General features: G+C 48.5%; 1 protein-coding gene across 6 annotated transcripts in view; it reads right to left on the minus strand.

The window, feature by feature from the left end:
• The window catches only part of HNF1B (HNF1 homeobox B), a 55,162-nt gene extending 45,765 nt beyond the window's left edge, over positions 1-9,397 (minus strand). For 3 of the 6 annotated variants that reach the window (XM_025440071.2, XM_025440070.2, XM_025440069.3), the window contains exons 1-2: positions 8,873-9,391; positions 4,168-4,367 (exon numbers count right to left, since the gene is read on the minus strand). In XM_025440071.2, the coding sequence (XP_025295856.1) occupies positions 4,168-4,367; positions 8,873-9,216 (544 nt within the window). In that variant the 5' untranslated portion in view covers positions 9,217-9,391. Of the gene's footprint in view, positions 1-4,167; positions 4,368-8,872 lie in introns of all 6 variants that reach the window. The other 3 variants (XR_003133551.3, XM_025440074.3, XM_025440072.2) reach the window with 3 other exon arrangements.
• Positions 9,398-16,845: the final 7,448 nt, after the last annotated feature.

A 16,845-nucleotide genomic window follows, 5' to 3' on the forward strand; every position in this document is an offset into this window, starting at 1 on the left:
GAAGTTTTATAATAGAAAGAAAAGAAGCTCTCTGGTTTCAGATAACTTCAAAGGCAATGGTGTGTGTGTGTGTGTGTGTGTGTGTGTGTGTGTGTGTGTATGTGTATGTGTATCCAGGGGGTTCATTTATGAGGGGAACAGCTGGTGAGGGAAAGGTCTTACAGATTTGCCTACACTTCTGAAAGATGGCAAATGCAGAAGACTGCAAACACAGGACCTTTCTAGCAATGGCATTTCATGAGTTGGACAAAAGTAAATGTAGATGAAGTGCTGCTCCCTGTCCTTCCAATTCCCAGGATCCAGGTATATAGTGACCCTCAATATATTTTTTGTTGAACGAATGGAAGAAAGGTGGCAGTTCACCCTGTGGGGATACCCTAGCTCATATGGTTTAAATGAGATCTGATATTTACTTGTGGGATAAGAGAACTTTGTTATTGTCTTCCTTGTATCTACACAAAGCAGGGTTTAGAGTCATTAGTTCCATTTTACAGATGAATAAGCATAGAGGCCAACCACCTTGCTGAGCAAGGACACATAGCAACTTCATTTCCTAACTCCTGGTTCCTATCTTCTGGACCTTGATGTTTTTCTTTCTTGGTTCTTGGAGTTACTCCTACAGGTCTCAGAGGCAACTTGATCCAAAATTCTCCAAGGTTCATAGTTGGGCCACTATTTAATGCTGGAATCCCCTCTATGACACCCTACCACAGGGACCTCCAGTGATGGGGAACTTACTACCAATCTTAAGATCCATTTCCACTTTGGTCCATCCTCAAACAGTGGGCCTCTAACCAGCCTGGACTGAGGACTCAGTTACAGGCGGTGCTGGGCTTTGTGTGAACTGGTTGCTGATGGGCCAAATTCTAAGCAGTCTCCTTGACGGATGGACTATGTCACTGGGGCCTTCGATTTGGATGATTCTCAGGCCACTTACGGCTCTGTGTTCACTGATTCCCAACAACTCTTTTAGATATCCTGAGACAGTCTCTTCTAGATCTATTGGCAGGAAGCCACTGCTTCAGTTGACTAATGGAGGACCCCAGCCGTGTCACCTAACTGCTCCCTCTTGCAGCTTCCCTGCCTGTGGGATGGGACCGGATGAAAACCTAGTACTCATTCAGTAGTCTTTCAGAACATCTACTTTTAGTCAGGATGATGATGGGGACCCAAATTCCTAGGGAGGCCATGTTTTTCAAAGTGCTTTCACACGTCTTATGTCATTTGGTCTCCATCGCCACCAGCTCCTACAGTTATCTTAGGGACAGTAAGAGGGAGAGAAAGAAGCTCCCTGCTCAGAGGAGGTCTGTCTCAGGGTCTTCCCTCCTCCCTGTGGCATCACCCTGAGTAAGAGCCAAAGCTTTATGGATAATCCCAAGGACCCAGGACCCACATGAGGCTCTGTAATGACAATGAACCTATACCGAGGGGAGGTATCATACAAGGTCCCCTGACCATATCCTTCCATCTAATTCTCACACCCTCTCCATGCAAGAAGTATTGTCTTCTCCATCTTATAGCTGATTGAGGTTCACACTGGTTATGTGACTTGCCCAAAGTCACATGGATGTGGGGCACAGGCCAGACATGGGCCCAGCCTACAGACACTGGGGCTACTTATCAGCAGCCTATGCATCACTTCTTGCTAAAAACCAAAGCCAAACAATACATCCACAAAACCTTAAAAGTCTGACTTGGGTGAAGGTAATAAAACTGACTAAAAACAAACAAACAAACAAACAAACAAACAAAAAACTGACTCAGGTTCTGTCTGTGGTGGGTGTGAGGCTCACTCATGGCTGCCTGGAGTGTAAGGCTGCCTCTGTCTGCTGGCCGCCCTCCGACGAGGCAGCCTGCATGATGTTCAGGACCCAGCATATACCAGGATAGGCCAGGATGACTTGACTGTAGGTGCCTGGAAATATCCAGGTTCTGCCCACCTCAGGGTCCTAGCCCCTCAAGTTTTAAAGAACTAGAATTCGTCTCATCCTCCAGCCACCACCACCTCTCCTCACCTTCTAGATTAACAGAGGGAAGCAGGGAGACAGAAAACATTTGCTGCCTACAAAAATTAACTTGGAGAAGCTGGTTTCAGCAACCTCTTTATAGGCTCGGGAGCCAGCTTGGACAAGCAGATTCTCTATGTATAGATGGGCCCACAAATATTATCACTGATATTACCATTTTTAGTTTTTCGAGAAAATTTATGTCCTCTTTTAAAATTCTCCCCCCTTTCTCCTACACATTCCATCTCACTTGCTAATTTTTATCCCATGCTTGAGTGTCTTGTATTCATCCTTCAAGAATTGGTTCCAACGTTCCCTCCTCTAAGAAGCCCTCTGTGATCTCTTCAGGCCATTTAGCAATTCCTCTGCTGCCTCTTGTGTACATCTTTATAACAGCTCTTAGAAAGCAGCTGTCATTATTTACTCAAACATGTCATCTCCCCCATTAGGTGGTAAGTACTTGTAGAAAAAGCCTGTGCATCTCACAGCCCAGAATAGTGTTTGGCACCTAATAGGTGTTCAAATAATATTTACAGAATGAAGGAATATTTCTTAAGGTTTATGTCTTGTATGGCTTTAAAATGATAATAATGGTAATTTTAAAAATCTCTTGCAGGGACTGTCATATATTTTTGTAAACTATCTCTTCTCAAGCATCTTGAGAAACTTTCTGGGACGTGTATCTTTTTCTATGGCTTCTAGCTGGCCTTTCCTGTATTCCTCTCCTTTCTGAGAGAATTTCCACTGAACACAGGGAAGCAGCTCAAACTGGAGATGCCACACGAGGCTTGGATTGGAGTGAGAGCAGGCCCATGTTCTCTGGCTTTTGGAGACTGTGGCTTCTGAGAATGTTCTCAGACCTTCCAGGAATTACAGAGAGTTGCTTCATGTCAGAAACACAAATTCTTAAGAATGTGGCCACCTTGGATGGTGAATCAACCCAGAGTTTAAAGGGGGCCTCTTCTCCTATGCAGCAAAGAGCTGAGGCTTTGCTTCTAATCTGTAGATTCATTTAATGCACTAACGAACAGCCACCACATGAGAAGGATGTCCAAAAACTTTCCTTCCACTTTCCTTTCCAAGGCCTTTCTGGCCCACGGACACTGAGACAATAAATACTCAAACAATCACTTCAGAGCAGTGTATGGCAGAAAACAGGAATGATTTTTTAAAGCAGCCCTCCAGTGAGAGGGAAAAAAATCCAACCCAGAAAGTGGTGGAAATTAATATCTTGACAAAGACAAGAGGATCCCACGACCCAGGGGATAGTATATGAGATGAGTGGAAGCTCATGCAAAATTTTCCTGGGAGAAGGGTCAGATCAAAAGAATTACAGGATAATGTTGAAGTATAATTTCCTAAAATAAAACCAACACATCACTCAAATGCAGCTGAAACTTCCCTACACTTCAACACAAAAATCTCTTGCTATTACTGAGTGGAAGAAATTTTGGGACAAAATGGAAATTTGGGGATGGAAGTGGGAATGACAATTATTAATTGGTCAGAATTGCAAATGCAGACTCTTCTACTGGGTCCTGCCTTAGCCAGAGCAGCTTCATCATCAGGATCATTGGCTGAAGTCTCAAAACTACTGATTTTGATCAATGTGAGCAATCACTTTAAATTGCTTCAGGATGCAAGTACACCCTCCACCCCAGTAACAGGGTTGAGTTCTCAATATATCTCCATATACAAATATCTTCTATTTTGTACACTCTGCAGAGGGGAGGAAAAGAACAGTAAGAGTGATCAATGGGTATCGATTGCTACAAAATGTCTTCCTTGGAAACTCCGATCTGCAGTCATATCAAGGGGAGCTGCTTGGCTTACTTTGGGGACAATATTCCACTGTTCCCCACTTGGCTTCAAAGAGAAGGATATTAGAAGCAGACACCAGAAAATTCAAGATACACCGCAGACTCTAAAGGACTTGTCGAGGCAGCTGGATGGGTAGTAAGGGACCATGGGAGAAGAAAATGATAGACGTCAGCCCATTGTACAATAACTATGATAACCAAATCCACCTGCCAGCTTCCTTATATTTGCCAAGTGCTACGCAGGCCTTCTTGATGAAGAGGAAACTGAGGCGTCCCACAGGTTGCAGAGTTAGGGCAAAGGTCACTCTGGGTTGAGGTCAAAGGGGGATTAAAGCACTTACGTCGGAGAATCTCTCGTTGCTTTCGGACGTACCAGGTGTAGAGGGCTGCACGCTTCTGGGTCTTCATGGGGGTGCCCTTGTTGAGATGCTGAGAGAGGTGGGACTGGTTGAGACCTGTGACATCGACCACTTCCCTCTGGGGGATGTTGTGTTGCTGCATGTAGCCCTTGATCATTTTGGCAGCCCTCCAGGGGTCCTCACTAGACAGATAAGCAGATGGTTAGGATTCTGGCGGAAGAGGCTTGGGGAGAAATATTCTCTTTTTAGGGCTTTTACCTAAACTTTGTGCAAAACTCTGATCTTCACCTATTTCTCCAGCTGTCCAAGCTACATCCTTGGGAGAGAGGTGAGGCCAAAACAGAACCTAAATAAAAGGGAGATGAAAGCTCCTATACAGTAGGCTCTGTCCTTCTCATCTGAGATCAGGAGGGTAAAGATGATGATGACTTCCCATCTTCAGGGATGGGAAAGCACTACCAACACTCTCATTAAGAAGGAAAGCTCCTGTTTTATTTTACTTTCCTTCATTTTTCTGGAAAGTGAGGGACTTGAAGGCAAGAGGCCTTCTGGAAAGTAGAGATGCCATTAGCTTGGGGCTGGGCTAGCTGATCCTACAATGACAGAGGGCAGCATCAGTTCTGAATCCTACTCTCTTCCACATTAGTCCCCTTTTGAGTGGGTGTCTTGGTTTCTTGTCTTATAAAATTGGAGTGAAACATTTGTGTCCATCTCCTGAGAAGCAAGGAGGATTTCTCAGCCAAATGTTAAACAGTTTTTAGAGTTTCAGAAAAGTTTTAAGGAATACAATGATGTTCCTCCCGGAGTGAAGAGTTGCTCCAGTGAGGTGAGGCAAGTTAAAAAAACAAGGTAAAAAAGCCTCCACAGCCCCACCTCCCAGATAAAACATAATGGAAATGAGTAATTTCAATTTCTGAATAAGATATATTAACCATCCCAAATGCCATGGTTTCCTATATTCTGACCTTACCATACCAGGGAAGAAATGTATGTGGAAGACAATGTTTCTCATAAATTTCAAGTGTGGGGTAGGAACTTGCTTACACTTTATATTTCTCAGAAACACAGGTATGCAAAAAGCTTCTTTACAGCAATGTACTAAGGCCTTTGAATTTTATTTAAAATGTTTTCAAGTTTGCCAATATCTTTTCTTGCTTATTAAATAGGTGATTTAAAAGTGAGAGATGTAACTTAAAATGAGAAATTTTTAAAAATGAGGCATAGCATAGAACAAAAGCATTAATACAATACAACCACATATTATAATTGTTTAATACAGCTATATATTTAACTTTTAAAAAAGACCCAGCACCTCTTTACTATATGCTAATGTATATAACAGCCTGATGATAGAACATGAAAAAAAATAAAGGGAAAAATTAGTTTCATATGGAACAATAAAGAATGTGTAAAGGAAAGGACAAAACAGATATACTGTTGCAAATGAAATTGTCATTTCTAAATAGTATCTGTCATATGGCAAATAAAATTGATTTTTGTTTAATGAATTTAAAAATTCAGTAAACATTTTATAGGCATTTGAATAACTGTGGTTATTTTAACAAGCCTTTGATAATAAATTCGTGAGATCACAGGCTTTGGTAGAGATGTTTTCGGGAAAGACAAACTTTTAAGATTAATTATATATATGTGAATACATTTCTGAAATATGTATAAAGATACATCCAAGTAATGAAACATAATGAACTAACGAAGATAAAAAATGAGAAAACGCAATCCAGTTTCACACATGGAAAATATCCACGTAGTGCACACATCTGTAGGAACGTCAGCGATGGTTTTAAAGCTTACTTCTGGTGAATATTTCCATAGATATTTTTAGGGTGGAAAAATACTTTCAACGGATACAAACAATAGCTTCGAAAGTTAAAAAAAAAAAAAGTGTTTGGATTTTCAAAGTTAATACCGGTTTAACAAATTCTTTGACTTTTTCTCTTGTTTAAATTTCTTTAGTGTGTTCATTTCGTGTGTCTAAGAAACCTAACAAAATAGTATACTGTTCTAAGAGTAGATGGTTCTGTGGAAAGAATAATTAGCTTCACAACTGGGAAGGTAAAGGGGGTGGGGGAAACACCCAGGGAAACCCTACAAACTCTCGCAAGCCTTTCAGCCCGCATTTAATGACAAGAGTCGGGTAAGATGGCGTAGCTACACCTTTACGGCTCTCTGACCACAGAATTCACCTGTATGCACCCGGAAGACCCCAGAGAGCTGGTTCCGTTTGTTCATTTGAAAATACAGATTATATTGAGAGGCTGCAAACCCGGACAAATCACACGGATCCCGAGGAATGCGAGCGGCCAGCGCCCTCCGAGCGCAGGTGTCAAACGCCCGACCCCGGTGCCAGGAGTGGGCCCAGCGCGCTCCTTTTCAGGGACTTCGCCGCCCTGGAGCAGGAGAGCCCCGGACCCCCGCACAGCTGGCCCAGCCTTCCTTCCAGCACCTCAACTCGGGCTTCCTTCCTTTGCAGACGCCCGGGCGCACCCGCCTCGCAGCCCCGGGCCACCGGGCAGCTCGCAGTCCCCGACCGACCTTCCCTTCTAGGACGTAGACTAGTGTCCAGGCAGCCCGAAAAGACACTTCTGTTCTTTTCTTTCCGCTTTAGGGGAATGAGGTGGGCCAGAAAGGGGAGTGCTCAGGAGTACGCGCTCATGGGGCCGACCGTGCAGTGACCTGGGCACCGCTAGCAATTTCTTGAAAAATTACTTTTAATAAAGTCTGAGCACTCCCGAAGTGGGGAGGTGGGGGAGGGAAGGCGGCATCCGCCCGGCAAAGAGGGGGGAAAACCCTGGGTCCGGCCCGCGTCTCTACCGCTCCGCTCCACCGGGGTGAGGGGCTCGGCCCCTGGCCTCCCTCCCGGCCCCACTGGAGCCAGGTGCTGGGCGGAGGGCACGGGCCCGAGGCCCGAGGCTCAGGCGGGGCCTGCAGGTGTGCACGGCCCCGGGGCGGCCCGGGCAGCTCGGGCTAGGCGCCAGGGGGTCTGGCGGGGAGCGCCCCGGGGCCCCGCAGCACCCGGCGCGCGCGAGGGCAGCGGCGAGCAGACCCACGTCGGCTTTTGGACTTCTTCCCCCTCTAAGCTGCGTTTACAACTTCACCAATGAATAACCTGCCTCTCTTTTCAACCTAATCACGACTCTTTGTGTATCTTTCTGTTGATGATTTATAGAAATAAATTAATAACACCCTAACTCCACGTGCTGCCGTTTATGTTACATCTCTGCTGCGTCCGGCCCGGCGCGGGGCGCGCAGCGCGGAGGGGGCCCTGGGTCCTGCCTCGCGCGGCGCGGAACCTCCCAGAACCCGCGCTGGAAGGCGGGCGCCGGCGGCCAGGTGGATGGGCCTGGCCCCGCGGGCTTCCCGTGGCAGGCGGCGGGGGCTCGGTTGGACCGCCCGGCCCTGCTCAGCCTCCAGGCCGCCCTGGAGCCCCGGGCGCCCCGCGGCCGACCCCTCGCCTTCCTGCGCCCGCACCCCGGCGGGGGAGAGGCCGCCGCCGCGCGGGGAAGGCGAGAGAAGAACCTCAAAGCTACGAATAGCAAAATACTTAGGGGCGGGGGTGGGGGTGGGGGTAGGATAATCTAGAAATCCCCGATTGTCTTTGCTAGAGAGTAAGCCTCTGGGTCCCCAGATGGCAAATTCAAATGCAAGGTCACATCCCGCCCCGCACTGCTGCTGCGGCCGTACTACCGGGGCGGCCGGAGTCGGGGCGCCCCTGGAGGTTCCCAGCCCCTGCCCTGAAACCTCGGCGCTCAGGTGTCCGAGGCCTCGCGAGGGACTCGGTCCCAAAGTGACCGGGAGCGACGTGTGGTCTAAGGAAACCGCTCGGCTCCCTGGATAATCAGTAACCAGCTGTCAAAGCCCTAGGCCGGTCGGTGAGGCCCAGCAAAGGATCCCGGAGCCGCCCGCCGGCCAGCATTCCCCCGAGGACGCCGGGTCGTCGGCCGCCACATCTGGAAACGCCCTCCTTTCTCAGACCGCGACCAAATCCGCTGCGAAGGCGGTCTTAGCCGAATTTGCCCCCGGCTTGCTCGGATACGCGATCCGTTTGCCCCGTGCGGGTCCACCGCGGCCCTGCAACACTCAAACATTTTCTTTTGCAAACCTAAACCCGCTCTGGGGATTCCGGATAGTCCTGGGGCCTTGCAGGGGCGCTGCAGACCCGAGTGCCCGCCAAGAGGGCTCGCCCCCCGCCCCCGGGACCCGGGACCCGGGCCCCAGAACCCTCCAGTCGGTCCGCAGAGAACTGCAGGACGCTGCGCCCAAGGCCGGCCCGCGTTTCCCGGGACGCGAGAGGCGGCGCGCGGGAGAAGCGCTCCTCCTGGGCCGTGCACGGTCCGGGCCCCGAATCCCGGGCCGCCGCCTGGGGGTCACCGCACCCACTCCACCTTCTCGCGCGCGCACACCTTCCGCCAAGGGCTCCGCCGCTCGGGTTCTCCCAGGCCCGGAGGGCCCTTCGGGTCCCGGGCGCTGGCCTGGGCAGGGGTAGATGGAGCTTCGGGATTCAGGGCCCTCCGACTGCGATACTGGGAGGGTCCAGGTGTTGGGAGAGAAGCGGCGCGCCCGCCGGGGGACTCTCCCGGTGGGAAACAGGGCCGGCCGCCGCCGAGCTAAGGCACAGCGCCGGTTCCAGGGCCTGGGGCGCGCGCTCCCCAGCCTGGTCCGCACCTACCTGAGCATCCGGTCCACCTCCGCCCGCTGCTCCGCCGCCTCCTCGGTGTTGAGCGCCTGCAGCTCCTTGAGGATGGGAGGGGTGTCATAGTCGTCTCCGTCCTCGGAACCCTCGTCCCCAGACAAGCGGCCCTTGGCGTGGCCGTTGGTGAGAGTATGGAAGACTGGCTTGGTGTCGGGGTCGGCCCCGTTCCCGGGGGACAGGGGCAGCGTCTCCAGCTTCACCCCGAAACTCGGGGATGGCAGCAACTCCTCTAAGGCCTGGACCAACACCTCTTTGGTGACCCCGGAGCTCAGCAGGGCGCTCAGGAGTTCTTGCTGGAGCGACGTGAGCTTGGACACCATTTTCCAAGGACAGAAGAAAAAGGGGGTGAGGGGGTGGGTGAGTGCGAGAGAGGAGGGTGGAGGGGAGTTGCACGAGCGAACCCCAAGTCCAGGAACCCCTCCACCCTTCAGCCTCCAGACACCTGTTACTCCCCGGGGTCCCGGAGTCTCCTCCGAGAGGAGTCAGAAAACTTCTAACTTGCCATGATCGCCACCATTAGGCCATATAAGATATGCAAATTAGTGGGGAGGGCCCGGCTTTCGGCAAGATGCAAATGGTCGTGGGGAGGGGGGAAAAGCGAGAGAGGGAGAGCGTGAGGGGCAGACGTGGAGAGCTGGAGACCCGGGCCGGGAGCGGGGCTTGCCAGGGTCCATGGTACTCACGCTGGGGGGCTGAAGATCTTCTTGTACTGATTCTCTTTATCAGCCAAACTTTAGCTGACCTTTGGACTTGGTAAGCAAGTAGCTCGCAGCCTAGTGCGGGAGGCTCCGGGGCTTTTCCACCCGCCGCGAGTCCACTTTTAGTCTGTAGAGAAGAAACTGCACTTCGGGGGTGCAGGTGAGAGCTGGAGGACGTTGGGGTGCCCCGGGAAGAAGGAGATAGAGGAGGATAAGAAGAGTAGAGGCTTTCTGACGCATCCCAGCCGACGCAGGTGGTGGGCAGGGAGAGCCAGCCAGGCGAGGAGAAGCTGACCCCTGGGGAATGGGCGCGGAGACTCAGGGGGAGCGGGGGTGTCAGGCGGGGTGAGTGTGGATCGCTGCGACCCCATTTAGTTCGATCCGGGCTACTGTTCTGCAGACCCCAGGCCCTCACCAGACGAATCTGGAGGTTTGGATTTGCAGAACTGCTGGCCCCTAGAGCGTAGGCGAGCGAGAAAAGGCCTGGAGAACCTTTGGGAGGAGGCGTCCACTAATTTATGGTCAGGGGAGTAGCCAAAGCTGAGCTCCCCCAGCAGCCGGGGCTGCACTGGCACCTGGCCGGCCGGGCCGCGGGGGAGCTGGCCGCCTGGGCCGCGCTCTCCTGTTTAAACCCAGAATATCAAAGCGCCTCCGCTTTCCCGGCAGAACTACAATTGCCGGGCCTCCCTGCGAACAAGTGAAAGCGGAGCGCGGCCTGCAGCTGGCTGGCTGGCTGGAGCCGCGTGTCCCCGGCCCGCTGCCTTCTGGCTTATTCGCAGCTCCAGGACGCCGCGGCTCCCGGGGCCAAGGACGGCGCTCAGCGACGCGAGGTCACCGCAGCAGTGGCGGGAGGGAGCGGGCGCCCACGAAGCCGCTGAGGGAACGGAGGTGGTTGTTTTTTTGTTTTTGTTTTTGTTTTTTGTTTTTGTTTTGTTTTTTTTGCCACCTTGGCCCGAGTCAGGAAGGAAGTCAGAACCTTTCAGCTCCCTGGGAGTTTCACCTGCATCTCCTCGGGGCGCAGTGGGGGAAGAGGAGGCCTCCGGAGCCCCTGGACCTACAGGCTGGCCCTGACCCGCAGAAGAACAGGGCAAGGGACTTTTCAGTATCCACCTTTCACAGACCCATAGGTCCTGGAGCAGAGGACCCCCCGACCCTCTCTAAGCCTCAGTTTTCTCATCCGTGAAATACTGATGCCAACAGTGCAGGGGGGAGGGACGTTGTATACATCCATCGAGACCACCTGTGAAACCCTTGGTTTAATAATTGGTGTTCATGCTTTTCAGTCTAGGAAGGGGAGGAAGCCAGTTCCCAGGGGGAAAATCTACCCACCCCCACCCCCTGGGGCTCGGCTTCTCAGAATCCCGGATCCAGAGCTGGGCTTGGAGGGACTGGGAGATTAGGGACAAAAATTCAGAATCAGCAGGAATTTGCAAAGGAGCTTCTAATCAAATTCTACCATTCCCACCTTTAAAAGACAATTAGGAGGAAGTTGGGGCTAGTTCTGGGAAAAGAGGAATTTCAGCGAGAGGGAGGAAAGGTCAGCAGTTCTCATGCACTTGGTTCTGGATCAAATCTAGGTGTGTGTGAGCTGAAGCTCCAGGTGTGTCTGATCCAAGTTTGGCTGCTAAGGAGTGAGGCTGCCTCTTTTATTTCTACTTTATTTTTTGAGATTTTATTTATTCGTGAGACACACAGAGGCAGAGACATAGGCAGAGGGAGAAGCAGGCTCGCCGCGGGGATCCTGATGCAGGACTATCCCAGCACCACAGAATCTTGACCTGAGCCAAAGGCAGATGCTTAACCACTGAGCCACCCAGGCATCCTGAGGCTGCCTCTTTTAAAGGCTGGGTCTGCTGTGCTTTCCTGGGATATGTGCTGGGAGCCAGAAGGAAGGGGTTGATTGTGTGCAGGGAGCCTTGAGGGAGGTTTACGTTATCTCAGGCTCTTTCCTTGAAAAAGAGGAAATAAGTTCATGGAAATGAGGGCCCTTCGTTTCATCCTATTGTCGTTTAGTTTGTTGTGACATAAGGCAGATCCTTGTCCCTCACAATTCTGTCCAATGGGAGAACATTCTCTGCCTACCAAGCTCCCCTCAACCAGGATAATGAAGTGTTCAGAGTAAATACCCCTGGAGAACAATCTCTTTTTCTCTGTCTCTTACTTGCTCTCAAGATAGAAGCAGTCAAGTGTGATGAAGATCAGTTTCTGTGTTTAGCTGGGAAAACCCATTAAAAAACCAGCAATCACTTCCCTTGCAACAGCAAAGCTTTGATTTGTAGTTCCAGCTACTGAGTGCCAAGTCTGACTCAAGCTTCCTTATCTCTCAAAATTCAGGTGTTAGCAAGCCTATGCTTTCCCCTCTACCCCAATCCAACAATGTGAACCTATAAGAAGTTTTACTTTAATAGGGAAACCGTTCCATGAGTGTCCAGGTACATATTTCAGTTTATCTGACTATATCCAGCAACGTCCTATAATGCTCCTGCTCAGACCTACCTTGAATGTGCTGCCTGGTATAATATGGGTGCTCACTAAGTAACGGCAACTATAGGTCTGAGAGCAGATCCAATACCTACCTCCCCATATGGACGTTTAAAAAGAAAAGTATCTCAGCAGACAGTCATTCAGGATGTGGGTCATAAATGCTAATTAAATGAATTCTCTCCTCTCCTCAAACCCTTTGGTTAAATTTCTCCCAAATAGGGAAACGAGTACAGTTGAAATACTCTGGGTTTATGCTCCCCCCCCCCCCCCGGGATAAAATGGTGATGAACTGATATAGTCGCCTCCCTTTAAAGGTCGGAAAATAAAACAGAGGACACTTTGAGGGGACACCTGGGTAGCTCAGTCTTTGAGCGTCTGCCTTTGGCTCAGGCCATGATCCCGGGGTCCTGGGATCTAGTCCTACATCAGGCTCCCCACAGGGAGCCTGCTTCTCCCTCTGCCTATGTCTCTGCCTCTCTCTCTGTCTCTCATGAATAAATTAAAAAAAAAAAAAAAGGGCCCTTTGAGGCAGTGGTTCACAGCTCCTGGAATAAGTGAGGGGCTGGGGTGAGGCTCAGGACTTGTGAGCAGGGCTTTAGGATGGAAGGGAAGTCTCCAACTTTTACTGTTTGGGAGATGGGAAGCTGAAATCTGGCCTTCTAGGAGGCAGAAGCGAAGGATGCACAGAAGAGAAATAGATGGTAGATGCTGAAATCAAACAGATCTAAATGTGAGTCTCAGATCTGCTGAACCAGCACTGGGATTTGGGCACTTTACATAATCATTCTGACCCTCAGTTTTCTTATGTGAAAAATGATAACAATACACCCTGCTGGGTTTTGTGTGAGGATTAAATGAGTAAGTAACTGCAGGTTTCCGAGGATGACCAGCTCGCTCATGTTTAGAAAGAAGCAGCACACCATGAAAACAGGCAAAGAAGTCAGGCAGCTGATCTCTTTGGGATCTTTCATTCCCAGCTTTTTTTTTAAAGAGTTACTGATTTTAAAGAGGTTATATTAAGTTCTTCTACTCAAATGATGCACCTGCAGGTCAAATCCCAAGATTTGCTGGGCGAAGTGCAGGCCCTGGTGTAAGATCATTTAAAATTCAGTTGACTTATTACTCTATGAAGACCTTCTGAGCACTATCTTGGAAATTCCACAGAATGGCAAACGTGGTTCCAGTGGACTCAACTCTCCTGTAACTTCATAGCATAAGTGATATTCTTTTCCCGCTCTTGGGCACACCATCTTCCCCCCACTTCCCACATGCTGCTTTGCTTATAGCAGCGAGAGCCTGGTCCTCTCCACCCTGTGCCATTCCACTCTCTAAGGCTCACCCATTGAACTGGCAGTCTCTAGAAGGCCTTAAAATGAAATCACATCTAGAGTAAAACATAAGTACTGTTCTATCCTGGTCTTAAGGAGTGTGGGGGCCTTACTGTTAGCACTGTCACAGCCTAGAGAACATTCTAGACTGTAGGATTAGAGCCTAAGATCCTAGTTCTGGATACAATACTCCTTTCTGGAGGGCTCTTCACCTTCCTAACGGCTTTAGTGAGCACCCTTCTCTGGGCTTATGATTCTGCCTTTGAGAAATGGCCAGTTAGCACCCTCACCCCATAAAATGTGAGGGAATACATGAAACACAACTGGCTAACTGTTTATAATCTCTGACACTAAATGATGACATATATGGGGTATTGTACTCTTCTATTTGTATGTTTCAAATTTCCCATAATAATTTTTTTTCTAAGGTCTCAAAAAGTTCAATGAAAGTCTAATCTTGGAATCATGTCTAAATTCTAAGTTCTTACGATGCTCTGCGATAGTGGAATGAGAAGATTATCAGACTATTCCATGTGGGCTTCACTGCACCCAACCAGGAGGAAATAGCACATTTCCCACTGGACCCCAATAAATTTTATGCTAAAAAATGGACATTGAGATGCTACTTATTAATTCAAAGAAAATAAAATGCCTCCGCAAAATGAGAAGATTTCTCTTCAATAATCTCATGAATTCTCTTATTCATAAAAGCATTTCTTAAGAGAAAAAAAAGACCAGTTAGTACATATGACCATTTGAATTCCCTAGCTCTTTGACTTGACATTTTTAATGGTTCCATACTACCAGGGTGTCCATTTCCAGGCCTTTGGGCAGCTGGCTTAAGAGCTCGGTCTAGACCTCTGTTCAATGCTAAGCTATGGGACTTTTGAGCAGCCCTTGAAAAACTGCACCACAGACAGGAGTTTCCTTGAGGACAGGGACTATCTCATGTCTTCCTCCTCAATGCCAGGAGAAATGCCTGATACAAAGCATCTGTTCAATAAAATACCAATTGAATAAATGAACAAGTGATCATCTCTGGATGACACCAAGAAGGAAGATCTTTGTTTCCTTATGTGTACTGCTCAATTTTCCAAATTGTCAGCAATGAAGTTGTAGTTTAAATACCAGGACAGCCCGGGTGGCTCAGCTGTTTAGTGTCGCCTTCAGCTCAGGGTGTGGTCCTGGAGACCTGGGATCGAGTCCCGCTTTGGGCTCCCTGCATGGAGTCTGCTTCTCCCTCTGCCTGTGTCTCTGCCTCTCTCTCTCTGTGTGTCTCTCATGAATAAATAAATAAAATTTTGTTTTATTTTTTTTAAAGATATATTAAATCTGGGAGCCTGACGTCAGGACTCGATCCCGGGACTCCTGGGCCAAAGGCAGGCACCAAACCACTGAGCCACCCAGGGATCCCCAATAAATAAAATTTTAAATAAAAATAAATAAAACTAAATGCCATTCCCAGACACAAAAGGGTATAAGCACTGTGTGATTCCATTTACATGAAATTAAACAGAAGAAGCAATCTATGGTCATAGAGGGTAACACTGAGGTTGCTCTGGGGAATGCATTCACAGGGATAGGCAATGAGGGGGCTTTCTGGTGTGCTAGGAAAGTTCTCTATCTTGACATGGGAATGGTGGTCACAGCATCAGGCCACACATCTAGGACTTGTGCATGTTGTTGTAAGTTATAACCTAGTGAAAAGTAAAATAAATGATTGCAGAGTGTAACAAATAAACAATGGAAGTCTCACTGCTCCCCAACTCTTTACAATTCTTGTGTGGCCCTAGGGATTCTTTTCCATTCACCATGTACAGTTTCTCACTGTTAAAATCTACAGATAGGTATCTTCCAGGGGCTGGCAAACTTTTTCTATAAAGGGCCAGACAGTAAATACTTTAGGCTTTGTGGCCTTATGGTCTCTGTCACAACTACTCAGATCTGCTGTTACAGATGAGACATAAATTACTATGAGTGGCTGTGTTCTGATGAAACTATTTATAAAAACAACTGGTTGGGAGCACCTGGGTGGCTCAGTGGATGAGCATTTACCTTTGGTTCAGGGCGTGATCCCCGGGCCCTGGGATCAAGTCCTGCATTGGACTCCCCACAGGGAGCCTGCTTCTCCCTCTGCCTGTGTCTGTGCCTTTGTTCTCTCGTGTATAAATAAATAAAATACTTTTTAAAAAAACCCCACAAACTGGCTGGTTGGATTTGGCCTGCGGGCCACAGTTTGTCAACCCTTGGATAAAGCACTTCTGCAAGTAGAAATCCAAAGATCTGAAGAGATCTTGTAGTCATCCCGTGTCATATTTTCAGGTTGGGGAAGCAGATTCAGGAAGAGGAAATGACTTTCCCAAGAGATACAGCACATTGCACAGAAGAAATCATAGCATTGGAGCCAAACAGACCAGCTGCTCTCTGGGGTGGGGTGAGGGAGTAGGGGTAGGGGTATGGCTTTGGGCAAGTTACTTAATTTCTTTGAGCCTTTATATTATCACTGTATATAGATGGTGATAATAATGGAATTTATACCTTATAGGGCTAATGGAAGAATTAAATTAGATGACACAGGAGAACACCTCATATGGGAGCTGGCACAAGCAGGACTTACCAACAAGACAAGTACTTCCTCAGTCAGAGGACATGACTCATGGCCTTCCTGCCTCTCTTTCCCTGCCCCCCCCCACCCCAAATATGCGCAGCTTCTGGTTTGAGTTCCTTGACAAATCCTACCAAGTGTTTGCTACGTGTGAAGTCATCTGGGGAGAGCTGTGAGCTAATAACAAATGGATATGGGAAGATCTCATATCCTACCAGCCCTCAGCTTTCTTTCTAGAAATCCCTTTCAGCTCTGTGCTTTTATTTCCCAAACATGCTATCAGATGATCTTCGTCAGGGAAACTCCTAAGGGTAGAGGAGATTTCTCTCATTTCAATTCAACAACACACACCCTTTTACAGGGTCATTTTTAGAAATAGGGTGTTCCCAGTACCTTGTAAAAGATTAAATTAAAAACTAGCAACCTAGTACGATATTAAACTAATAAATACTACACCTAAGCATGGAGAGCCTTCACCCCAGAGTAATAATCTATTCCTCCTCCTCCCACAGCCATGAAAAGTGATTGGCAGTGAGCCCAGCACCCAGCAGGTACTCCATAAATATTTGTTGGATAAACGATGTGGGCTAGGATATGGTATTTAGAAAGGGAAAAAATAAAAAAGCGTAATAATCTTTACTAAAATTTCTTGGAATCTGTTTTCAGATTAATATTCAAGTAAGTGTTAGTGAAGTGCTTTGCTATATTGTCCTCTTCGCTTCTCACAAACCTATGAGACAGGCAGCATCATCCCCACTTTAATGATGAACAAATGGACACTCTGGGAGGGAAGGATTGGCCCAGTGACCCACAAATAGTTAAGGAACGGAACGT

The sequence above is a fragment of the Canis lupus genome, chromosome 9 (assembly GCF_003254725.2).
Source record: "Canis lupus dingo isolate Sandy chromosome 9, ASM325472v2, whole genome shotgun sequence".
In the NCBI taxonomy this organism is placed as follows: Eukaryota; Metazoa; Chordata; class Mammalia; order Carnivora; family Canidae; genus Canis; species Canis lupus.